This window comes from Sus scrofa, chromosome 4 (genome assembly GCF_000003025.6).
Source record: "Sus scrofa isolate TJ Tabasco breed Duroc chromosome 4, Sscrofa11.1, whole genome shotgun sequence".
Classification (NCBI taxonomy): Eukaryota; Metazoa; Chordata; class Mammalia; order Artiodactyla; family Suidae; genus Sus; species Sus scrofa.
Genome location: NC_010446.5, coordinates 8,579,920 through 8,607,166, shown reverse-complemented (window position 1 = coordinate 8,607,166; position 27,247 = coordinate 8,579,920). Strand labels below are relative to the sequence as shown.

The 27,247-nt window shown below is 44.0% G+C and overlaps 1 protein-coding gene across 3 annotated transcripts in view; it reads right to left on the bottom strand.

Annotated features, from left to right (window-relative positions):
- The window catches only part of LRRC6 (leucine rich repeat containing 6), a 74,293-nt gene continuing 48,308 nt past the window's right edge, over positions 1,263-27,247 (bottom strand). For 2 of the 3 annotated variants that reach the window (XM_021088516.1, XM_005662841.3), the window contains 2 exons: positions 10,924-11,009; positions 1,263-1,774 (listed from right to left, as the gene is read on the bottom strand). In XM_021088516.1, the coding sequence (XP_020944175.1) occupies positions 1,597-1,774; positions 10,924-11,009 (264 nt within the window). In that variant the 3' untranslated portion in view covers positions 1,263-1,596. 3 annotated transcript variants of the gene reach the window in all.

The window sequence follows — 27,247 nt, the reverse complement described above, 5'->3', positions numbered from 1 at the left end:
AGGGCTCCTGGCAGAGCTGATGTGGGGGCTGAAGCAGCGGGCTTTTTCAAAGTGAGAGGTGAGCAGAGGCAGAGAGCGAGGAGGGTAACGCAGGAGGATGTGAAAAAAGCAGCCAAGGCACCAGATTCTGGGATCTGTTATTGGAGGGAACTTAATGCTGAATCCTCACCTTGCAGCTGTAACCAAAACATGCGATGCTGTTCCCTTCAAGTCGGGTGGCCCTTCCCTGGCCCTGGATGAAGATTTAAGCAGAACCAATGACAATAACGCACCCTCGTACTCTTGGATAATTGATGGTCCTTTGGCCATTTGAGTCATAATCTCAATCTCCATTCAAAGATGTGCAAATACTGGACATCGGTAGCTGTGTGTAAGCGTTTACTGATTGGGTGGGTGTGTGTGTGTGTGTGCGTGCGCGTGTGTGTTTGGGAAGGGGGGAAGCCTGATTTAAATGCTCGTATGTCACAATTAGAGTAACGAGGGTTTTCCTATATTTATGTGGAATATGGAGTTCATCATGCTGTATATAAGGAAGAGGTTTAAGTAGTTACAAAGTGAAGAAGGAAACAGAGGAGAGAGTAGGATGGGGAGGAAGAGGGGGGTGAGAACAGTAGCGGAGGCGACGGCGACGGAGAGGCGGCGGGGGAGGGAGGAGGAGAGGGGAGCGCAGTTCAGAGCGGACACCGCCAGGCGCTGGACAGCTCATCTGGAGACAAGCCCGTGCATAAGGCCGGTGTTATTACTCCCCAGTCACAGAGAGGGCCACGGAGGCTCAGGGAGGTTTACAAACTTGCTGAGGCTTTGTCCAAAGTGTCTGAACTAGACTCCAAGTTCAAGGTGCCTCATTTCCAACCTCATCTTCTTGCCATCGCACCGCACCATCAGAGAAAGCAGGTGTATCAGAAGAAAACTCAAATATTGCTTAAAACCTTCTTAAACATCCCAGTTTAATCTGAAATTTCGGTTTTAACTTCTGAGCATGACCAGTTGGCCAAAGTACCCATTTCTTCGTTTTCTTTTTAGGGCCGCACCTGCAGTATATGGAAGTTCCCAGGCTAGGGGTTGAATCGGAGCGGCAGCTCAGGCCTTTGCCACAAGCCACAGCAACTCCAGATCCAAGGCACATCTGTGACCCATGCTGTGGGTTGCGACAACGCTGGATCCAGAGTCCTCTGAGCGAGACCAGGGATTGAACCCACTTTCTCAAGATTACGTTGAGTTCTTAACCCGCTGAGCCCCAATGGGAATTCCAGAAGTCCCAGTTTAATAATCACTCCTTTAATCCATGACCTCACCCATCTGCACAAGCAGGCACTTCTGGGATTTATAATCGGCACGTTTCTGTAACAGTTCTGTGATTTACTGAGCACTTTCTCCAGCCAACACTTTATGACAGACGAATGATGTTACAGCACTCTGAAGGCATACATTTTAATTTTAAACTAGGTTGAGTGCATGACTGCACAGAGGAGAAGCTAAAGCACAGGAGTAGTGATATTGAAAAGTAACTGTGTTTACCCCATAAACCATATAAACACACTCTCGGCACTGAGCAAACCTGGGAAAGATTTTGGTGGGTCAGCACAGCCTGAAGTTTCAGATCAACGGAGGCACTTCGGGATTATCTTCAAAGCCTGGATCTTCCTCGCCTGGTATTCTTTTGGGTTCAGACTGAACTCTTCTGGGTGTGTGTCTTTCCTCTTGGATTATGTTAGCCACGTCAGGGAAGGAATGCTTGCTGGGATCGACCTCTAGTCTCTCAACTTGCTGGCTTCTACAACAAAAGGGGCAGGGGAAATTGAGATTGCCTTTTAAATTAAATTTTGAGGAGATTCAAATATCAGCAAGTACTATCCCCGGAGCACGCAGGCAAAGAGGAGATTGTCCCAAGTTTCAAGTAGCGTAAAGCCTTGGAGAGGCAAGCATCCGACCCTTGGAGAAATAAAGGGGCAAAAAGTGCCCACAGGGCTGTGCTAATGCAGAGGTAGCTGGAGGAGAGGCCAGCGGGGAAACTCTGCTTACCCGGGAATTTTTTGGATAACTGAGATGACACAGGCCAAGCCCCACAGCCAGGATCAATAAGAGACTCACTCCAGGCAGGTCTCACTCCTGGAGCCAGTGGCTCGGGACAGCCCAGCCGGCCATGGTGAGGCAAGGGCACTTAGAGGACAAGTTCAGGTGCACAGCAGGCTTAGCCCACGGTTTCCCTCCCACAAGAACCTGTTCTGATGCCTGCCCCCGGGCCTCCCAGTCATGGCCAAAGCTACAGTGAAGGAGCCAAGCAGGACCTCCGCTGGCCCAGGATTCCCATTATCACTGCTGGAGAGAACACTCTGGATGATGTGGTCACGAGGCTGCTTCTCTGGCAATTTCCATCCCATAGGTCTGGAGCGGGACCCGGTAATCTTTATTCACATGAAGTTCCCCCAGGGGTTTGGATGATTTTGAAATTATTTTGGAATTGCTGCCCCATTCATTCATTCAGTTCGTTGACAGATATGACCGAGCGCCTACTGTATTCCAGCCGCCGTGCTTGACACCAGCAATACCACGGTCTGTGCAAGCAGACAAGGTACCTGGTCATGTCTAGGAGGACAGTGTAGAATTCACCAGAAGAGTTATCACATTGTCACATAATCGTCGCATCACTGACCACTTCTCTCTATGAGCCTGACATCTTTGAAGCAAAGACTTTGTCTTTTTCAGCCTGTGTCTTTGGCTTACAGTTTTACTGAATACATAGTTGTTGAATACATGAAAGCGTGTTATTATATTGTTTTGGAATCATGATATTACATTAGAAATTATCCCTAACATAAGGAAAATCACAATCTACCCAGGAGTTCCAAACCTGCATCCTCAGACCAGATTCATGCAGGCTTCTGTCGGGGGAAGGAGATTCAGTTTTCTTCGGAAAGTATAAATTCTCTCTTGTTTTCGCAGCCCTCTCACCTCATTTCAACAAATGCTCAGCCCTTGAAAGCCTAGGACTTTCTGATTCCTTAGAATTTTTGACTAACACATCTGGACCTGCTGAAGACAAATGCAGAGTACACGGGGAATATGAAATGGTATTTTCTAAAGCCCCAGATTATACGCTACAAACTATGTAGAAACGTACACTCAGGATTAACTATAGCCCTACTTTTTAATAGCTCTGTCCTTATTGAAAAGGCTGTGATATCTATGGCTTAATTAAGCAAATATCCAAATTCATCTATTAAGCTTGTGTGGTCCTTGACTTTGGGGAAAGCTCACTTCCAGGCACATCCCTCAGGCTCTCGCTTCTGCATCTCAGGAATGAACTGTGAGCTCGGCCAGCATCCAGGAGTCTGTGGCTCCTCTGCTTCGGATGCGGTGAGGAGCAGTTTGCACGCAGAGCCTTCAGTGCTTGTGAATCCCGGGGTAGTAAGCAGTGAACAAGCTGAGCCGGGGGCATGTGAGGACTGCGCTGACCCCCCGGGAAAGAGCAGAGGGCCTTTCCTCTCCTGCTGTTTCCTGCCTCAATGTCGCAGGCCTGAAGTGCCAGATGCCCACCGCTGGTTAACCCACTGCCTGGCTGTGAGAGCTGAACCCCTGGAATCGAGACTCTAGTAAGAATAGCTGGAAGACAGAATAAATAAAGTTACTGCCACGGAGAAAGCAAGGAGAAAAAGAAAAGGTCTGAAGTCAGTAGCTGTAAAACGCAGTGAAGACTGATTCCTTCTATTAAAGAACATAAGTAACTTTCTTCCCACACTCTGTTGGGCTAGCATGTTTGGACCGAAGACTCCCGGTTCCCACTGAAAACTCGAGATCATGAAAAATGTGGTAAGATAATTAGGAACCACAAGGTCAAAATTCCGTGAGATGAGGAACCAGAAAGAGAAGTGGAGCCCCGAAGCCACCCTTGCCCCGAGGGCACTTGCTGAACCCCTAAAGTTGGGCTTGGTCTTGCTGGATGTTTAGAGTCGGGGGACAGAGGTCAAGGGTGGGCTAACAGGACGCCCTCTCCTCAGTAAGGATGCAGCCCCAAAGGGCTTCTCCCTCCTGTAAGAGTGAACGGGCCTCACGTCCTACTGCTCTTCTGTCTTCAGGCCTTCACTTCTACGTGGAATCTAAAATAGGGCACAAATGAACCTGTCTGCAAAACAGAAAGAGACTCACAGACACGGAGAACAGACTTGTGGTTGCCGGGGGAGGGGGGGGGAGTGGGATAAACGTAGAGTTTGGGGTTGGTTGATGCAAACTATTACACTTAGAATGGACAAGCAAGGAGGTCCTACTGCACAGCACAGGGAACTATGTCCAATCCCTTGGGACAGAACATGATGGAAGATACTATGAAAAAAAGAATATATGTATATGATTGGGATGCGATGCTCTACAGCAGACATTGACACACACTGTAAATCAGCTACACTAAAAATAATAGTATAGTGAAAAATAATAATAATAAAAATAAATAAATTATTATTTTTTTGTCTTTTTGCCTTTTTTCTAAGGCTGCTCCCGCGGCATGTGAAAGTTCCCAGGCTAGGGGTGGAATCGGAGCTATGGCCACCGGCCTATGCCACAGCCACAGCAACTTGGGGTCCGAGCTGCGTCTGCGACCTACACCACAGCTCACGGCAAAGCCAGATCCTTAACCCACTGAGCAAGGCCAGGGATCGAACTCGCAACCTCATGGTTCCTAGTCAGATTCGTTAACCACTGAGCCATGACGGGAACTCCAATAAATTATTTTTTTATTTCTTATTTTTTTTTTGTCTTTTTGCCTTTTCTAGGGCCACTTCCGTGGCATATGGAGGTTCCCAGGCTAGGGGTCTCATCGGAACTGTAGCCACCGGCCTACGCCAGAGCCACAGCAATGCGGGATACGAGCTGCGTCTGCAACCTACACCACAGCTCATGGCAACGCCGGATCCTCAGAGCAAGGCCAGAGATCTAACCCGCAACCTCATGGTTCCTAGTCGGATTCATTAACCACTGCACCACAACGGGAGCTCCTAAGCTATTTTTTTTAAAAGACTGAATGAGAAGTAAACCCACTCTGCCTGCCTCCCCATGGGGCTATAAGAGAGCTGCCCCAGTGGACAGAGGAGGGCTGAGTTGTCACCCTCAGCTGGCACGTCCATGGGTTTAGAGCAGCTAAAAAAACCCTTCAATCTTGAATTTAGACTTCAGTGATCCTAAGCCAGTAGTGTTTTTAGGGTCTGTTTCAAAGCGTACGCTGGTGCTCCTTGGCTGAACCCCTGCTAGACCTCTGAGAAGCCCCAGACAATGGAGCAGGTCACAGTAAAAAGTAAACAGCACTCAAGGAAAAAGGGGACTTTGCATAAGAATCAGCAGAAGCAACAAGAGCAGAAAGAGAGACATAAAAACTTCAGATATTGACTAGGAAAGGATGGATTATGAAACCACTACATTTAATATGTTTCAATAAAATGTTTCTGACTTGATAGTAAAATGCTGAAAACTTTCCCTCTGGAATTGGCAATGAGACAAAGATGCCTGCGATCACCCTCTATTCAAGATTGTACTGGGAGTTCCTGTCGTGGCACAGTGGTTAACGAATCTGACTAGGAACCATGAGGTTGCAGGTTCGATCCCTGGCCTTGATCAGTGGGTTAAGGATCAGGCGTTGCCATGAACTGTGGTGTAGGTCGCAGACCCGGCTCGGATCCCATGTTGCTGTGGCTGTGGTGTAGGCTGGCAGCAACAGCTCCAATTAGACCCCTAGCCTGGGAACCTCCATATGCCAAGGGATTGGCCCTTTTAGAAATGGCAAAAAGACAAAAAAAAAAAAAAAAAAAAAAGATTGTACTGGATTTTTTTCCCTATTCAGTAACACATGAAAAAGAAATAAAAGGTACAGATTGGGAAGGAAGAAAGCCATCACTCTTTGCAGGCATATAGGAAACACAGAAGAAACAATTGATAAATTAATAAAATAATAAAAGAGATTAGCAAGGTTGCTAGGTATGAAACCAAACATGAAAGTGAATTACATAGCGGAAATGGTTACACAATACTGTGAATACACTAAATGCCACTTCGCTGTATATTTTCAAATGGTTAACTTGGTGAATTTTATGTTATGTGTATTTTATCACACTAAAAAATTAGCAATCTATATGCCACAAACAAAAATATTTATGATAGCATCAAAAATATCACACACCTAAAAATCAGTAAAACATGGAAAAATTATCAAATTTTATTAAAAGACACCAAATAAGACTGAAAACATAGAGATGCCAATATTATAAAGACTGTTCTCCCTAAACTGATCTATGCACCCAATAGAATTTCAAACAAAATCTCAGTACACGTGTGTGTGTGTATGTGTGTATGAGAAACACGACAAATTTCTAAAATTTGTATAAAATTGCAAAGGACCAAGAGCTCTTTAAGAAGAACAAGTTGAGAAGACTTTTCCTAGTAGTCAGAAATTTACAATAAAACTGTGAAAATTAAGGAAATGGAACAGAATAGAGGCCTATTCTCGTCCTAGAGACCTAGACACACGTGGACACTTGATCTACGACAAGAGTGACCTTGTTAATCATTACAGAAAGCACAAACTTTTTTTTTTTTTGTCTTTTTTAGGGCTGCACCCACTGCATATAGAAATTCCCAGGCTAAGGGTCTAGCTGGAGCCATAGCTGCTGGCCTACACCACAGCCACAGCAACGCAGGATCCAAGGTGCATCTGAGACCTACAGTACACCTCACAGCAACGCTGGATCCTTATCCCACTGAGGGAGGCAAGGGATCGAACCCGCATCCTTCTGGATACTAGTTCGGTCCAATACCACTGAGCCACGACGGGAACTCCTAGAAAGTATAAACTTTTTAATAAGAGACACTGGAACAATTTGGTGTCTACATGGGAAAAATTAACAAAATTGTCAGACCTTAAATAATCAGTTCCTAATGTATTATACCTAAATGTGAAAGGCAAAACTACCACAGGCTTATAAGATAAAGACTACCTTTATGACTTCTAGGCAAGATAGGATTTTTAAAACAAGACAAAGCATTAGCCATAAAAAGTTTAATAATTTTTGTTGTTTTTAAAAATGTGATTGTCTGTTCTTGAAAAGATACCATGAAGTGGCTTCTGGTTTCTGAGAAAAATTACGAAGCTCTGATGAAGGATATCAAGAGTTAAACAAATGGAAAGACACTCCGCATCCATGGATAAGAAGACTCAGCATTGTCAAAATGTCAGTTTCTCTCAACTTGATCTGTGCATTCAATGCAAATCCCAATCAAAATCCCAGCAGGTCATTTTGTGGATACTGACAAACTGATTCTAAAGTTTATGTGGAGAGGTGACAGACTCAGAACAGCCAACAAGTAGTTACGGAAAGAACAAAGTCGGAGCACTGATGCTGCTTATCTTAAAAACTGAGACAGTGAGTATCGGTGAAAGACGATAGACAAATAGAAAGTCAGTGCACAAATAGAGCAGTGGAACAGAGTGGAGGGCCCAGAAATGGGCCTCTGTAAATACAGTCAAGATATACAAAGAACTCTTCAATCTCAACAATATGATCACTTCAAAAGACAGTTTGGCAGTTCCTTACACCACTAAACATGCTCTTACTGTATGCCCCAGCAATTGGGTTCCTTGGCATTTACTCAAAGGAGCTGCAATCTTATGTCCACACAAAACCCTTAATGTAATATTTATGTTAGCCTTATTCATAATTGCCAAAAATTGGAAGCAACTAAGAAGTCCTTCAGCAGGTGAGTGGATCAATAAACTGCGGTCCATCCAGACAATGGACGGTCCAGCTCTAAAAAGAAATGCACTACTGGAAGTTCCCGATGTGGCTCAGGGGTAAGGAGCCCAACTAGTATACATGAGGATGCAGGTTCTATCCCTGACCTCACCAGCGGGTTAAGGATCCTGTGTTGCTGTGAGCTGCGGTGCAGGTCGCAGATGCGGCTCGGATCCCGCGTTGCTGTGGCTGTAGTGTAGGCTGGCAGCTGTAGTTTCGATTTGCCCCCTAGCCTGGGAACTTCCATATCCTGAGAGTGTGGCAAAAAAAAAAAAAAAAAAAAAAAAAAGGCAAGAGAAAAAAGAAAAGGAAATGCACTATCACGTTATGAAAAGACACGGAGGAACCTCAAATGCATGTGACTAAGTGAGGGAAGTCAAACTGACAAGACTCCCTGGTGTATGATTCCAATCATATAACCTTTTGGAAAAGGCAGAACTCTGGCACAGTACATATGTCGATAGTTGGCAGAGGTTGGGGGTGGGGAGGGAGGGATGAGTAAGTGGAGCACAGAGGATTTTCAGGGCAGCGAAGCTACTCTGTATGATCCTATAGTAGTGGATACACGTCAGGTACATTTGTCCAAACCCACAGATTGCACAGCACTGAGGCGCAGCCCTAATGCCAAGGGTGGACTTTGATGACTTCAGGTTCATCAATTGGCACAAACGTTCCACTCAGGTAGGGAGGTGGATCACGAGCGAGGCTGTGCACGAGCTGGGGCAGGAAGTATCTGGGAACGCTCTGTGCCATCTAATCAATGTTGCTGCGAACCGAAGAGTGCCTTAAAGACGAGAGTCTGTTTTTCAAAAAAGACACCATCAAGAGAGTAAGAAGGCCAGCCCAAGACAGGCCCTGTTCTGGTCCCTGGTTCTACCACTCACTTAACGGTTCTGCCATCTTGGGCAAATCACTCGATGTCTTTGAACCGCAGTGCATCAGGAACACTGGGACTTATCCTGCAGGTATTCTGGAGATGAAGGATAAGGCAGAGCATCGTGTAGCACAGTGGGGGCCCTCAGTACTCAATAAATCAGTTTTTGAGCAAGTTCTGGGTCTTCCTTCATCGCCGTGTCATAGGACCACAAGCCTTCACATGAGAGTCGGTTACTTTCCCCCAAACATGACCCCATCCAGGCCTGAGCAACAAGGCCCTGCTGTCCTTGATCTTCTCCTCCTACTCCGTCTCCACAGCTCAAGAAAAGGACCTGTCAAGCTATGAGATGCTCGAGGGGCTTATTCTAACACCCCCTGCATCTGTAGTCCCTTCCCCCAGACCAACAACCTACCCGACCCCATTCCCGCGTGCAGCCTTTATAAGCAACTGTTTGGTTAATGAAGAGGCTGAGATAATGCAGATGATGAAGTTGGCAATGATGAAGGCACCACAGACAACCTTCACATAGATACATTGTGTCTGGCTGTGGGGTGATCACTTCTTGGGAACCAAAATGAGAAAGAAAGGCTTGGTAACAACACCGCGGGAGGTTCGACTGTGAAGAATTGTGTTGCGACATCTCGAACCATCAAGTGGGATCATAGCAATGACGGTTTCTCTGGAGTCTTGAGGACCAGCTCCAAACTGTTTGCAACGGCTTGGTTTCCGATCCCTGGGATGCCTCATAAATTAGAATCAGACTCTTTATGTGTGTTGGTGCTGCTGGGGGTTAATTATGACCGTGAATAGTCACAATACCTTGAATTTCTCTAAATGACACGTTATCTGAAATGGAAATCACTGAGCTAGGAAACGGGAGCGTGGCTTTCCAAGGTTAAAAACAGCAACCCCCGTTCAGAAGGAATTCAGTTCCATACCTGTTGTTTAAACAAACCCCATGTTTGAAAATCTTTACAAAACTTTGACAGTTGTCTTTGAATACACGAACGCCTGATTGCTTGTATTATGCAAGACGTAAATATAGCTCTGGTTCAGGTATTTTTACAGTGATAATTCTAGCGTGTACATTTGTATCACAAAGATAGTTTGCCTTGGTCCAAAATAGACTTTGCCATCTGGATGGTACGAGTCTGGAAACCATGACAAGGAGAAGGAAAGTTGGAAGAGCTGGGCGGTTCATTCTAAGGAAGAATTGAGAACTGATGAGAGCTTCGTCCAAAATACTCTATGGATTGTCTGCTGCGTATTGGGGCAGGGCGGGGGTGGGGGGGGTGGGGAGCTTCGTTCTGAGGGTCTCTGGGGGCAACGCTAGAACCTTCCGTTAGGAATCCTCGAGGAGCTTTCAAACACCAGGCCACGCTGAGAGGGAGACAAATACCCTCTTGAGAGGATGAGGGTCCTGCTGGGAAGGAAGCTTAAGCAAAGGCTGGAAGATGACCTGGGACTGACAGCAGGGTGCCCACGGGGCCTCTTGGTCCTTGCAGCCCTGAGACGGACGTGACATCCAGCATAAAAGAGAGGCCGTGTGCGTGGCAGTCTGAGCAGAGCTCAGGAGAACTGTCCCAACGAGTCCCAGCCGTGTGGCTACAATCATTCTTGCCTTCTCCCTCCCGCATGGTCCCCATCTGCAAACTCAGGATAAAAATCGTGAGGATTAGACGTGCTCATGTGAATAAAGCGCCCAGGATGGTGCCCGATAAAACGCCAGTGCCCAGGACGTGGAGCATCCGGGGTGTGGCTACGGCCACGTGCATTTTTATCACAGGAAACCAGGACCTAGATGCTCAGGTCTGTTTTTTAGGGATCCAGAGCCCCGCCAAACCAGAGTCTTAGTTTGGGGAATAAACACGAACCTTCATGGCATGAATCCTTTTTAAACGTTCAACAGTTATACCTGTTTGGCTTTTTCTTTTCTTTTTTTTTTTTTGTCTTTTCAGGGCGGCACCCACAGCACATGGAGGTTCCCAGGCAAGGGGTCAAATTGGAGCTGTAGCCGATGACCTACACCAGAGCCACAGCAACGCCAGATCTGAACCATGTCTGCGACCTATACTACGGCTCACGGTGTTGCCGGATCCTTAACCCACTGAGCGAGGCCAGGGATCGAACCCGCAACCTCATGGTTCCTAGTTGGACTCGTTTCCGCTGCGCCATGACGGGAACTCCAGTTATACCTGTTTGGAAGGGGCTTCCTAGGCACCACATGACAAGAGAACTAAACCACAAAGCCACAGACAGGCTGGGGGACGTCACCTTTGGCGTGTCTGCGCTCTGCCACGGTCCGGCGTGCTCTTCACAGACGGCGACGTTCCTTGACAGCCTGTGACCAGCTCGCCCACCTGTGACAAAAGCAGAGCACACACCAAATGATACGTAATCTCTGCCATATCGTCAAAAATAGACATATTTGAGATTTTCAAATGCTAAAACATTTTAATTTTCACTACATATTCCAGACTGATTTTAAGCCCCATATGGGGTCTGGGAAAGATAAAACAGTCCCCGTGATCCATCAAGATACTTCCCAAGACCCGCAGTCACACCTGAAACCACGGATTGTACTTGAACCCTACATATATGCTGCTTCTTCCTTTACATACCCACCTGGGAAGAAGTTTAATTTATATATTAAGCAGAGTAGGATACCAACAACAACAACCAATAACAAACTAGAACAATCATAACAATTTGTGCTAATACGTGTTACAAAATTGCACAAATAAATTGCACAAATTTAATACCTTTTCCACCTTTTTCTTTTTTTTATGGCCACACATCTGGCACATGGAAGTTCCTGGGCCAAGGATTGAACCCACGCTGCCACAGAGAAAACGCAGGACCCTTAACCTGCTGCCCTACAGTGGGAACTGTGGATAGATGATGAATGAAGAAATGAGGCCATGCCTCCTACTCTGGGGGACACTCGGGTCAAATTCAGGGAGGAGTGTTCTTGCCCTTGAGGGCAAGGCTTTTCTGTGGTCATACAAGGATTTTTTAGATAGCGCAGTTGTATATTTTTCTCTTGTATTTTATAAAAATTCAGTCTGTGTATGCATATGTAATTTAGTTCAGCCCCTTCTCATAGACCCATGTGCAACACAGAAAGAAAAGACCTGCTTAGGAGCTCCCTGGTGGCCTAGCTGTTAAGGATTCCATGTTGTCTTCTGCTGTGGCTCCAGTTCCATCCCTGGCCCCGGGAACTTCCGCATGCTGTGAGTGTTCAGCCCCACCCCCCCAAAAAAAGATCTGCTTAAACATGGCCCTTTCAATATATGCATTGAACATCTGACTAGGGAAAACACCTTTAAGCATCACCCACCGGTTTGTGTGAAGGCCAGACTTCTGCTGAAACTCCAGAAGAAAAAAACAATGAATGTGGCATATACCAAACACAGTGAATTTTAAGGCTGGAAGAATTTCTTCGGAAGCCTTTTTTCAAAGGTATATATTCTGCATAACCAAAAGCTTGTAGAAGAAAATCGTAGAAGAATCAGCAATGGAAGCCACTAATGCCATGTTCACTGATAATTAGAGAGGGTGACTCATGGAACAGCTCGCCCAAGGAAGCAGGTTTTATCATCATCATGTGCAGTTTGCTTTGGAGGAGGCTACTTCCAAAATGATGTATTTGCTGTATTTTAAAGTGTATTTTATGCCAATTTTATTGTGTTCCCTTCATTGTTTGTTGGCCAAGGATGTTGTATTTTCAGATGTTAACGTGGCAGGGTGTGAATGTTTATACTATTTTAATATGACAATATTTTTCCTTCTCTCTCATTGAACTAGTGTGATGGATACAAATATTTTCCCCACGTTCCTGGCCTATCCTTGAAGAAATGGAAATACTTTTCAGTTGCTATTGATTCCAGTTCTAGTGTGTTCAGCCACATTAATGTCCTATACGAAGGCAAAGAAAGAGTTGAGGGAACTAAAAAGAGATGCCTCCCAGCTGAGGGGGGCGGAGTGAGGTCACAGGTGTCAGAGTTAAGAGAACTGCCACCTTCCTCCTGGGGAGTCTGGCGGTTGGGAGGCAGCAGGACCTCCGAGAGCCATGGGGGTGGGGGGAGCAGTGCTGTCCAGGAGAATTTTCTGCAATGATGGAAATGCTATGTGCAGTCCACCATGGGCCCTGAGCATTTGAAATGCGGTGTTTCCGAGAGACTGTAATTTTCTTTTCTTTTTGGCCATCCCCCAAAGCATGTAGAAGTCCCCAGACCAGGGATCGAACCCGCGCCACAGCAGTGACTGTGCGGAATCCTTAACCACTAGACCACCAGGGAACTCCCTTATGTCATTTTAAAGTAATCTGAATTTGTACTGACCAAGCCAGAGACATGGGAACATGACTGGAGGGGGGCGGAGTGAGGTCACAGGTGTCAGGGTTAGGAGAACTGCCACCTATGTGTGGGCGGCCCGAATCTTCCTCTGGAAGAAAGGACATCCATCCACACCAGTAACCCCTAATTCATCAGTGTCCTTGTCGTTCTGGAACGTTCTGCTCCTTCCTTGACATGCCTGGGACCTGGAACTCTTACATGAGTGGGCATGAGAACTCAGAGGCTGTGTGTCAACGTTTCTGACCAGTGCGGGGTGGAAGGCTGCAGAGCAGCTCTATAGGACCGCGTGAGCCACAGAGCTTGCGGAGGTGTTGGCTGGGGTCTTGGTCAAGCCACTACTGCAACCCAACTTCTCCCTTTTCCCAATCCTGGGTCCTCCCCTCCCACTGGTGTTGATTCCCAGGCCACTGCCCTCCCTAACAAACCTTTTGCCCCTTCCTCTCCATCTCAGGGTTTGTTTCCTGCGGAGAAGTGGCCTCTTAGTACCTATTTTTTATTTTTTAATATCTTATCTAACAACATTAAATGAGACCAATGGTAGTTAAAATTCATGAAAACATCAACTTGAAGAGAAAAAGCTCTCGAGCCAAACGCACAAGTTTTGTATTGCTTCATGTTGTAAATGCGCTAATAAGAATGGGAGCATATGCATAATTCCAGTCTTAAAACACCTCATTCCCAACACTGTTATGTGTCCCATAATAAGCTCAGACAAAGATTCTCTGTGTTTATGGAAATGCAAATAGAATCACAAATTTGGAACTTTTCTTCCCCGGGAATTTGCTGTCTACCAGAATCTAAAAGTGTTGCTTATTTTTAAAAGATGTTTTCACCTCATTTAGTTTCAAAGGTTCTTTTAATTGAAAGGTTATAAGGAATTAAGAAATCATCAGTAAAAAAAAAAAAAAAAAAAAACCCAAAAACAAACAAAAAACACTAGCACTCATAGTAACACTAAAATCCATCTTAACACCAATATTTACAGGAAGAGCAGGAAAAACTCTTCTGATAAGAGATCTGATTTTCCCAAGCAGAGGACCACAGGGTCAGAGTTCCCAGGTACTGAAATACTGACATTTGGTTTTCCCCTGTATCTGCAGCCCTGGCGCTGCTCTTCCTCTAGGAAATGCTGTTTGTTGACACTGAACGTCTTACTCCTTTGTATGAAGTGTGTTTAGGGATGACTAATGGAAAAGTTGTAAGGGCCAAAATATGTTTAATAAATTAGATAATGTGGGACAAATGGCTTCCTGAATCCACAGAGGCAAATGTAGTCAACGACTTGAAAATTCAATTGCAAGGCAGGCACAAAGGTACAAATTAACATCTTAATAGCGTTACATTATTTTAACTCATGGATTCATACCATTGTAAGTAAATTGGGGGTGAACACGGAGGCAGACACTGAGGACTTCAGAATGTAGGAGTCCCTTCTGAGGCTTTCCGGACAGACGGTTTTCCAGTCTTTGCTTTAAGAGGACCCTGGCTCAGTGGTTAATGAACCTGACAAGTATCCACGGGGATGCAGGTTCGATCTCCGGCCTTGCTCAGTGGGTTAAGGATCCAGCGTTGCCATGAGCTGTGGTGTAGATCACAGATGCTCTTGGATCCCGCGTTGCTGTGGCTGTGACATAGGCTGGCAGCTTCAGCTCCGAATGGACCCCCACCCTGGACACCTCCATATGCCGCAGGTGTGGCCCTAAGAAAAGACAATAAATAAATAAATAAATGGACCCTGGGATGGAGTCTTGTTACTTCTTGAGGCAGAATCCTATGCAGAGACCATCTTTACTGACCTTAACAAAATGCATGTGTTTGCTTTGCCAGCTATAAAAGTTACTCAAACCAAGAAATCCAGACCACCTACAAAGCTGTGTAAAACTGCAGTAAAGAGCTGGGAGGGAAGAGTTCTGGCTGTGGCGCGGTAGTTAACGAATCTGACTAGGAACCATGAGGTTGTGGGTTTGATCCCTGGCCTTGCTCAATGGGTTCAGGATCCGGCATTGCCGTGAGCTGTGGTGTAGGTCACAGACGTGACTCGGATCCCGCATTGCTGTGGCCCTGGCATAGGCCAGCGGCTACGGCTCTGATTCGACCCCCTAGCCTGGGAACCTCCATATGCTGCTGCGGGAGTGGCCCAAGAAGTGGCAAAAAGACCGAAAAAAAAAAAGAGAGAGAGATGGGAGGGAGAGAGATCTAGCTCTTTATCCTTATATTGAAGTTGAGCCATGGAACTTACCAACATCTGACTATTTTTGACCTAAAAAGCAGTAATTTTCCATGATTCAACCAAATAGTTATTTAAATGAAGTTAAATAAGAATAAGTAACCAATCGCTCCATTTCAAATGAAGATTTGCTCCTGGGAAGCTCCAAGGGTGAATGGACAAAGAAAAAGGAATATAAGGGAAGGTATTTGTTGAGAGAGAAAATATAAACAGTTGACTTTCTAACGTTTGCCTGTGAATTTACTCTGGCTCTTTAAATATCAATATTCATGAGAATCAGAAATAAATTTCTCTTTCTCTTGCATTTTCATCTGTATCACAGTTTCAACTATTACCTTCATTAAATCTTCTCAAAGAAATATTTACTGAGCATCTACTATGTGCCAAGCCTGGGACTGAGGGGTTGATATGGAATGACAGATTTTAAAATTACCCCGAAAATAAATAAATAAATAAATAAATAAATAAATAAATCTCCCTGATCTTCTCATGAGGAATAAATACACATAAGTAATTAAAAAACATTGAGGAAAGCCCAATTGATAGATTTATGCAAAGGCTACTATAGAAGCCCAAGGAAGAGGCACAAACTGGGTGACATGCCGAGTAGGGATCAAAGAAGCCTTACTCGGGATGTGAAATCTGATGTAGATCTTAAAGTTAATGAGCGGGAATTTGCCACAAGGTGGAGATGACGTAGGGAATAAAGAACCCTCCAGGAAGAGAACAAGCACAAACCAAGATAGGAAGGTAAAGGACCACACAAACCAGCCCAGAATATTAGACAGATAATAGCTGGAAATAAGGCTGAAGAATTGGCAGAGGGCAGATCTTGGGAGACGTTAAGGTGTTTTGAACTTGGGACGGGAGGTGCTGGGGGCTTTCTCAGGTTTTGGGTTTTTCTTTTTCAGCAGGAAGAGCAGCGTTCTAAATGTATTTCCTAATTTCATTACCACCGTGTGTGATGTTAACAAAAATACCAAGTCGGGTGGAGGGACGGCTTTTTTTTTCCCACTAGATGAAAATATAGTTTCTCAGAATTTTGAAGAAAGTTTTCCATTTCTTTTTTCTTTGTCGTTTTCTTTCTTTCTTTCTTTTGGCTGTGCCAGAGGCATGCCAAAGTTCCTAGACCAGGGATCGAACGCAAGCCCTAGCAGTGACCTGAGCCACAGCAGTGACACCACCAGATCCTTAGCTGTGAGGCCACCAGGGAAGTCCAAGCTTTCCATTTCTGAGCTCTAGCCCTGATTTCCATGTTGTGGCAACCCAAACATGCTAAATAATTCCCTCATCTGATATGAAGAACTCCCATATAATTTACTGATGGATCAACATGTTTTTCCACCACCATCATCTTGCCTAAGTATACGCGTTAAGCAAATGCCTTCATCGACGCCGTGTAAGGAATTTCCGAAATCGTCTCTCCATGTTTTTCTTCATAAAACTTCAGAATTGTCTACGCCCATTAGATACCAGTCTGCCACGATGTAGCCAATTGTTTGATTTGGACGGTAGGGAACTTGAATCTGTGTCAGCACTGAGCCCTCCCTCTCCCTCCACTGAAATAGACCCTATTGCCTAGAAAGCCTTATGTCAACTTCCGAAGGACTAGGGGACTTGAATATTGTCCATCTTCTTCCATATTTTTTGGTATTTATATCTATTACTTAATTACCTAAAATACTGGTGTCAAACACTTAAATATGCAAAGTTAAGATTCCCATAAAAGAATATTATTAAATAAAACCTCAGAATCAATAAGACTTTTTAATTTTTCTCTGGCATTAGAGGAAGTTAGTATCTACATCCAAACTTACTGTTGATATTTTAACAACTTCGTTATTTCTTAACTCTATTCTCATTGACTTTATTAAGAAAGGTACATAATTCACTGAGCCTGCTTTAAAAAAAAAGAGAGTTCTTTAAAAAAAACAAGCTCTTTTTTCTATTGAAGAAAATTCATTCATCCACAATTAGAAAATATATAAATTACCATTAGCACGTTATTGAAAAATTTTTGAACAGATAAAAATACTTGAATAAATCAAACATTTTTGAAGTATATTCTACCTCAAATAAAGACACAATTGGCAGCAAAGAACATTTAAATCGTGAAAAACTAATCAGAAAAACAAGAAGGGTAAGAATAGCGGGTTTGATTTCAAACATACCCAAGCTGTCTGAGGAAAAATGTAGAAGGTGCAATTGCTGATATTTATATGTAAAATCAATATTGACAGTTGCATAAGACAGCGCCATGGTTTTGAAATAAAAGGAGACTAAATTAACTATCAAAGAGTTCCTTCGAAATTCTTTCATGCTTGTAACGTGCAATCTTATCTGACAGTTCCCCATGAAGAATCATCCATACACACAGCCTAAAATTGAAAATGATATTTTCTTAAGTTAGGACAAACATCAAGAATGATAATGATATTTTAAAAGAAAATATCCTTTTTTCAGTCTTGCTAGAGAGAGTCTCAGTGGGAAATACCCTGCATTTACCTGAAGAAGTTGATGATTATTCTCGTTATTCCAGGTCAGCAATAGCTCAGAAGTGCTGGCGAGTCCATATCACCCCATCCCCTACCCGGCACCACAGGGAATAACCATCAACCCAGCACACGCAGGGGTTGGTTACTACTACCCCAGTTCCATCACCCCCCTCCAGTGCAGTTATTCTGGGACTATCTCCTGGAGCTTTCCCGAAAGAGCTAGTACTTTCTCCTGGTGCCTTCCCTTCCCTGCTTCCTGACCAGCATTCCCGTACTTCCCAAAAAGACACCTGCACTCACACCCCAGGTGAGGTTCCACTTCCGGAAGACCCCAGACTGAAAAAGTGTTTTAGATTTCAAGTGTGAGTCTGTGCCTTGCAATTTAGCATTTACAAAAACTGGGGGACTCTCAAGTTTCCCCCGAGGAGGAAAAGCGGGAACCCAGTACAACTAGACTCCCAAACACTGATTAGATTTCCACTGGGATCCCACTCATGTCTCTGGGAGCACCTAGTTTACCTTTGTGTGCTGGGTACTTATGTGAAAAAAAAATCTGTCTATCCATTCATTCACCTATCTACCCACCTACTCACCCACCCACCCACCTATCTCTCTACCTCCTTATTTGAGTCAGTGGATGATGTTGACTTCTAGGTGCCTGGGTTTGCAGGCATGTGTGGATGCTACTCCCTGGAGACCATCTTCACTCAAGTTCAAGGCCCACTCTTGGAGCCATTTAGACAGGCTTCAAGGCTTTCTGAAGACTGGATGGCTTCTCATTCACCTTCCTCCCAGGTGACACCTTTTCAGAGTCACATCCCAGAGCGGGGGTGGCTTACTAGAGTCCCCATCCAGGCTAGGCTCTGGACGTTGACTTTCTTCCTCTTACCCTTGGGTGGTCACTGAAAGCATCGTGCATCCTCTCAGCCATTCCTTTGGGGTCAGTAGACCGCAACTGCTCACCACCTATCACCGTCAAGACGTTTTTAAAATATGTGGTCCATCCTTCTAAATTTTCTTCAGTACGAGGGTCACTCCTGACTGCCTGGTTGGCAACTAGCAGATGATGGAGCTCTAGAGATCTTATTTAAAGTCATGAGATTCTATAGAGAATAAGTGTAAACAGAGACGAGAAGGGAGTCCCAGAACTGAACAACTGACATGCCAACATTCAGAGGCCTGGATAGGAGAATGAACTAGCAAAGAAGCATCCAGGGACAGAGGCCATCCGGTGGGCAGGGGGACCTAGTGATACGAGAGGAGGATCAAATGACAGCGATGTGGCTAATGCCAAGTGAACAGGTGTTTGGGAATGAAGGACTGATCAATGATGTACAAAGCTGCTGGAAGGTCAGATTGAAAAGAGGGTGGATCTGGTAATGTGGAGAGGATGGGAGGCCTTGAAATGAGATATTTCCATGAATGGGAGGCTGGAGAAGAGGCAAATGCCTCCTTGGAGTTGGTTTTAGAGATCACGAGAAAATAACTGAAGAGTAAATACAGACATCTGCTTTAAGGGTTTTGCTGTAAACCAGGTCAGGGCAATAAGTAGAGGGGAAAGTTTTTATTTTGCATTGTTTTTATTTTGAAGAAGGGAGATATTTTGGCACATTTTCAGGTATAAGATGTATAGAAGGGAAATTCAGTAAAGAAGTAGAGAGATGAGAGAATTATCAGGGCTGGGGTGGGGAATGGCCTTTCAAAGACACGTGGAAACAGGATGCCACACACATCTGGGGAGTATGGATGGGTCGTAGAGAGCTCACACATAGAATCGGGATGGCCGAGGTGGGCAAGAGGAAAGATAGGGTGGTTTGAGTACGTGGAAATCATCTTTTGATGCTTTCCTTTTTTCAGGGTTGGAAATTTTAATAATGAGCCAAGGATAGTCTAAATGATTCTAGCAATGTTCTAAAACAATTCAAACAAGCATGAAAGGAAGAGGAAACCTAGCAAGATGACCAGGCGGCCCTCCCTCCAGACACACCTGACATTCCATCAAGTCATTCTATTAGCAGAGAATAAAAGTGAGTTTCTGTGGGGGACACGGCAGGTATATTCAAGTCGAGAGAAAGCAGTGAGACATACATATCCAGCTGCTGAGGGGAAGGGAGTCTGAGACCGTGTTTTTAGAAACACAGTCTGTAATACTGACCTTCATCTATGACTTTCGCCCCCGTGCTCATTATAGCAGAATCAAGCAAGATAGTCACCAACTGAAGTGGTAAATATATCTTGCTGCTCAGTTCAGAAGGCAACTTCTTTAATCTTGGTTAATTATTCCGAAAGAACCTCCGAGGGAAGTCATGAAGCATATTCTTGGAGAGCTCCTGTAACTTGCCAGTGGAGGATCTAGATGGGAGTTTAATCTATGATGGGATACAGGCTTCTCCTTGAACGCAGAATTTCAGTTAAATCTTGTTCAGTTGGACTGTGATGAGATCATGTGACAAACATCGCTGGGATGACAAGATTGTTTACGTGCATATCACTTAGTCTGACCACACATTTAAGAAAATACACTGAAGGCTGAGCTGTGAGATGGGGAATAAACCCACTCAGAAGAGGAATGAATAGCGCACATACTAGCAATAAACTTCAGAAAATAGGTAGCAGCTTAAGAGAGAAAACTACAAAACAGAACTTCTGAGGGACTAAGAGTAAATAAATGGAAAATATATTATTGCGTAACAGTTTTAATTATGTAACTGTATCAATTCATTTTCATGACGGTCTATAAATTCAATGCCATCTCAATAATGAACATATTTATTCGTAGAAATGACTATGAATTAAAGTGACAATATTAATTTACTAGTGATGAATAACATGAATTAACAGTAACATGAATGTAGCATGTATTATATTCCAATTTCTCATCTGTGTGCTTTACATATTAATTTATATAATCCTCAAAACAACCTTTTGAGGTGTGAGTGATTATTGATATCACTTTATGGACAAGGAGCCTTAGGCACAGAGGGATTAATAATTTCTCAAGGTCACACAGCAGCTAATAGACGTATCAGGATTTAACCCAGGTTCTCTGGCTCCAGGGCCCATTGCCTTAATCATTTCTTTTCACTGTCTTTGAAAGGTGACAGCAATAAAAATTCAAATGGCATTGCTGGAGGCAGAATTGGATAGAAATTGTTCAAAAGTTAACCTGGAATAATACACATGAAAAAATAATGAGGAAATGGTTGGGGAGGGAGGAGAGTAACTAGGGGAGATTTGTATTCCAAATATTAAAATGTATTTTAAAGATGCATTTAACGCATTCATTCATTCAACCAAAATTTACTGAACAGCTACCCTTTGCCAGGCTCGGTTCTAGGTGCTAGTGACACAGTAGTAATAAGTACAGGCAAAAGTCCCTATTCTCATGAAGCTTAAATTTTTGTTGTAGGAGGTAGACAGAGAAATAAACAATGAAATACATGATCTGTCCAGTGGGGATACATTCTATGAAGAAAAATACAGTAGAAACAGGGGACAGAGAATATACTGGGATAAGGGAAGGGAAAGCTTTTTTAAACATGGGGATCAGGAAAGACCTTGGCGGTAAAATAACACTTGAAAAGAAACTTGAAAGAAGTGAGAGAGCAAACCGTGACAATATCTGGGGGAAGGGCATTCCAGCAGAGGGAACAGCACGTGCAAAGGCCCTGGGGTATGAGGATCCCTGTCATATTTGTGAACTAGCGGGGAGGCCAAGGTAGCTGGAATGATAACATCAAAGGGATAATGGCAAGAGGAGGTTATCGGAGGATTTTGCTTTAACTGCAAATGACTAGAAAACATGGCCTGATTTGCATATATTCTAAAATGATCATCTGGCTGCCGTGTTGAACAAAGGATTAATGACTCTTCTCCTACGAAGAGTGAGGGGATTCCTGCTGTGGCTCAGCAGTAATGAACCAGACTAGTATCCATGAGGACGTGGGTTCAATCTCTGGCTTCACTCAGTGGGTTAAGGATCTGGCGTTGCTGTGAGCTGTGGTGTAGGTCACAGATGCAGCTCGGATCTGGCGTTGCTGTGGCTGTGGCGTAGGCCCGCAGCTATAGCTCCTATTCAGACCCTAGCCTGGGAACCTCCATGTGTCGAGGGTGTGGCCTTAAAAAAAATAAGAGTGAGTTTCTGGTAGACAGATGACACCCATGGGTCCATGTTTCTTGACTGGATATAGCTAATATCATAAAAGGCATCAGGCACTGGAAACAGACTCTTTAATTGTAAAAGCTAAGACTAATGAATAAAGCAGTGTCAGAAGCTAGAAAATTTCTTTCACTGACCAGTGAAGCAGGATTGAGAAAAACCTCATGAAACACTGAAAGTTTCCTGTGCCTCCGCTCCCTGTGCAGTTCACCTTCTAGCCCCTGGTGCCATTTTCGGAGAAGGCCAGCGTACCTCTCCATCCACTACCCCCCAGCCACTTCTAGCCAAGACATCAACCCTTGAAATCACGGTGGAGGCAGTGCCGTAGGAGAGGGCATTCTGGGAGACGTGCTACCCACAGGGTAAGTTACAAAGACAGCAAATGGAGACGGGAATTCTGGCAGCATTGTAGGGGCTGCGATACCTGAGTATTACATCACCCACCGATTACAGACTCTGTGGCAGATATTGGGGCATCTGGTTTTGGAGAGCTGGCAAAAGATGAAAGTTCTGCGGATGCGGAGGTGAGCTACGGAAACCCACCAGCATGTCAACAGCAAAATCTTGAGCCATAACCCCTGTGACAGAGACCAGACCTGAAGAAACATGCCTATTTGTCAGCGCCCAGTCTGTGCAGATCCAGCTTCATCCAGGGGTAGGAAAGGGGAAACTATCGACTTGACATTTATGACAAAATGCTGAATGAAGCTTCTAATAAGAAATATTTGATGGAGTTCCCGTGGTGGCTCAGTGGTTAACGAATCCGACTAGGAACCATGAGGTTGTGGGTTTGATCCCTGGCCTTGCTCAGTGGGTTAAGGATCCGGCGTTGCCATGAGCTGTGGTGTAGGTCGCAGATGCGCCTCGGATCGGCCCAAGAAATGGCAAAAAGACAAAAAAAAAAAGAAATATTTGAGCCTGCGGTGGATTCAATTTTAAATTTTGTGTCCTTGAAAAATGTATACAAAGTTCATCACTGAATTTCCGTAAATAAATACAATATGATCATAGCATGGGCATAATCAAATAGCTTAGCTTTTCACATGTATACTTTACAAATTCTATCACAAAGAAGGGACAAATAAACTGCAAATTTGATGCTCTTTTCATTAATTTAGAGTCTTCAAGTATTACAAACGTCTAAAGACTTTTGTTTTTTTTAATGGGCTGCACCTGCGGCATATGGCAATTCCCAGGCTAGGGGTCAAATGGGAGCAGCAGCTGCCAGCCTACAGCACTGCTGTGGCAACGCCGGATCCTTAACCAGGGATGGAAACCGCGTCCTCGTGGATACTAGTTGGGTTCGTTGTCCCTTAGTCACGAGGGGAACTCTGTAGCTATTCTGGAAGTACTAAGTTATCACTTAACATATTGACAACACCGTCCTATGGTTGAACCAGAAGTATATCTAAGTGTCTGCCTGATTTGTACAACATGCTTTGAAATTCCAAGAAGATGCCTCAGTCCCACTGTAATGCAGGTCAGACTTGGACAATAACCCAGTAAGTCAGAAGTATAGACACACAAAATGACTCAGTAGCTCAAACTTCAGTACTTCAACTGTTTCAATCAACAGGACTTAGGAAGGTGTTAGTTTTCAGTAATATGTATTTTTAAGAGTAAAGTTAGAATTTTAATATATGAAATTAGAATTACACTTTTTAACTTTCTATGATTTTTAAGAAAAAAAAATTTTGTTCTTTGAGCTTTACAGGCCTTGCAAATACCTAACTCTTGAATGAAAAAGAACTAATTCTGGGCAAGAAATTATTCTCCAAAGATTGATTTTACTGACTAGCTAACTTTTAGGAGGAATAATGATAGACAAATATAAAAGGGATGATAAAAGGAAACAAATTAATTTAATAATAATTTAAAAGGAATAGTGATAGACATAGCTCTATGTCAATATTACTTTAATGCAAGAGTCTAAAATCTTACAAAGTAAATACCTTAAAGGAAAAAATGTTACTCATAGTCTATTACTGAGAAAAAAAAAAACCATTCTGATTCTTTCTGTGTAAATTATCTCATATTCTACCAAGCACTTCTAAAATGCTTTTCCTTTAATAAGCCATTTTTTATGCTTTTCATGTATATTTAACATGGAACATTTAAACAGATATAAAAACAAAAAGGATAATGGAAATAGAATGCTGTATTTATTTAAAAGATTCATAAGCTATGACAGCAGAGGCTTTCTGATCAATTGCCTGGCACCCTGTAGCAAGCACGCAAATAATTTGATTTTCTTTTAGGAGAGCGCGGTTACCATTTACTCTCGGGCTTTTCCGTGAGAATGGACATTTAAAAGAAAAAAGAAGAGGAATGTCAAATCCAGTGTCATTCAAAGGTCCCTCTGAAAACGCTGAGGTAACTGAGTTACCGCTTAGATTTCCCTGTAGGAGAGTCTGATTAGCACAGAAGCATTTCCTTAATTTGTTACAGTCAACAAGGACAATGCCATTCCTACAGTTGTGTTTGTTGTTTTATTGCTTGACAACAAATCGTATTTGCGGTTTTATTGCCTCAGAGTAAAAATACATCATTGATTACCTATAATCAATCTGGTACAAACCTGGCTTTGGGAAAATGAAGGCTTATTAAATCACTACAGAGACCTTATGGGTTAATCAAGTTTTTACTCTCTGTGCCCCCACCCTCCTCAAGGAGAACCCGATTTTAAATGGTTTATCCACTCTTCCCCTTTGAAACCTGAATGACTTGGGCAAAGCTGACCCGACCCTCCCACCCCCAACCTCGAGCTCAGGAGATGAGAGAGCAGTAACCAAATATAAAATCAGAGGCGCTGAAAAAGGGCAACCATCTCTTTGGCTGGAGATTGCGTCCACTGTTCAGGGTTAAGCTAATCAAGATTTGTTGGGCTTTTCAGCTAAATTGGCCAAATCAGCCGAGAGGAGCTTTTTTCTTTTTTCTTTTTTTTTTTTTTGGTCCTGGCTGTGCCTGCAGCATATGAAATGGAAGTTCCTGGGCCAGGGATTGAACCCACGCCAGAGCAGCAACCCAGAATACTGCAGTGACGATGCTGGATCCTTACCCTGCTGCACCACAAGAGAACTCCTAAGAGGAGTTTTTATTCCATGGTGATGGAGAGGTCCTCCTTCGGTGTCTTTTTTTTGGATTCTCTTTTTTTTTTTTTTTGGCTGGGAACCCACGCTGCAGCTGTGGCCTATGCCACTGCTGCGGAAATGCTGGACCCTTAACCTGCTGCACCACACAGGAAATTCTCTGGGATTCTCTGCCTATCTTCGTGCGGGGTAAGAACAAGAAAGCAAGTCCCCTCAGTGCTGCTAATGCTCTTGTCAGGAAGGAAGCTGGTCTGAGGACAAAGCTAACATATCACAAAGTCCCTGACCCTCGCCAGACCCCTTGCTCCCTCCCTCCCTCCCTTATCTTGTTACAAGAGTTGAAACACTTCTTTATGGTTAAAGCCAGTTTTCTTTGGGGTTTCTGCAGTTTGCAGCAGGAAACATCCTAACTCATTCACAGGCCGAAGAATCCAAATACTCTAAATAGACAAATGAGTTTTACACGTTAAGCCTGTGAAGGCTTTTAAATAATTTTTTTTTTTTTTTTTGCAACCTGGGCTAGGGGTTGACTCAGAGCTGCACCTGAGGTCTACACCACAGCCATGGCAACACTGGATCTGAGCTACATCTGCAACCTATGCCACAGTTTGTGGCAACACTGGATCCTTAACCACTGAGCGAGTCCAGGGATTGAGCCTGCGTCCTCATAGACACGATGCCAGGTTCTTAACTTGCCGAGCCACATTGGGAACTCCTCTAACCAACTTCTGTTATTTAGCTCTGAGATCAAAGGTAAGGAGTCTGAAAGTCAGCAGAGGGAATCCTGGCCATCTTTAGCTCAGTCATATCAAAAGTACATATATACTTCTGTACTCTATGTCTGTGAGTCTGCTCCTGTGTTGCATATAATTCATTTGCATTATTTTTTAGAGTCTATGTATAAGTGATATTATATAGCCATTTGCCTTTCTCTGTTTTACTTATTTCACTAAGCATAAGAGAGAGGAGAAGGACAAATTAGGAATATGTGATTAATAGACACAAACTATTATACGTAAAATAGATAAGGGATTTACTATAAAGCACAGAGAATTTTATTTTATCTTGTAATAACCTATAATGGAATATAATCTGCAAAAGAAATAACTAAATCACTTTACGCTACAAATCTGAACCTAGCATAATATGGTAAATCAACTTTCCTTTGATTTAAAAAAAATACTGAAAAAAGTACATATATACCACTCTCCATCCAAATAAAAGAAACAAAAGAGTTTTAGTTAAAATACTAACCAATCCCTGTGATAAAAATAATACAAAAAAAGGCAGAGCTCCCGTTGTGGCTCAGTGGTAACGACCCCAATTAGTATCCATGAGGACAGGGGTGCCATCCCTGGCCCTGCTCAGTGGGTTAAGGATCCGGTGTTGCCGTGAGCTGTGGTGTAGGTTGCAGACACGGCTGGGATCCCAGGTTGCTGTGGCTCTGGCATAGCCTGGTGGCTATAGCTCCAATTTGACACCTAGCCTTCGAACTTCCATATGCCGGGAGGGTGGGGGGGTGGCCCTAAAAATAAAGGGAAAAAAGAAAAAAAAGAAAAAGAGATAATGAGGGCAACAGTATATTCATTGAGGGCTCATGCTGCTAGGAATTTTATGTGTGTTATCTTTCTTAACAGCGATATTAGGGGGTTCCCGTTGTGGCTCAGTGATAACAATCATGACTAGTATCCATGAGGATGAGAGATCGATCCCCGGCCTCTCTCAGGGTTAAGGATCCTGAGTTTCTGTGGCTGTGGTGTAGGCCAGCAGCTGCAGCTCCGATTCGACCCCTAGAATGGGAACTTCCATGTGCCGCGGATGCGGCCCTAAAAATGAAAAGAAAAAATAAAAGCGCAGTATTAGGAAAAAGAGGCTCAGAACTAGGTTAACAACTTGCTCAAGTCACAAAACTAGTACGCTCAATATCTGGAATTCGATCACATTTCCGTCAGCGCCCCAAGGCCTAGGACATCTCCTCGCAAAGGCATGTGTAAGGAAAGTTCCTGTCCCCACGTGACACCCACGCTCGGTGGGGCCTGTGATGGACACATCCCAGCTCCCACCCACGCGCTGGGCTGCGTGGTAGGGGAAGGCTACAGAGGGGGGGACTACAGGCAGGAAGAGCCACGACAGGCCCCAGCCACGACCCGGCCTCAGCTCTTTGTGCTCACAGGCCTTCCTTCTGCCTGGGCTGCCATGAGTGGCTTTGCTGCTCTCTGCACCCGAAGCACCTGGGTCAGAGGTCATCGTGAGCCCTGACAGGTCAAGCG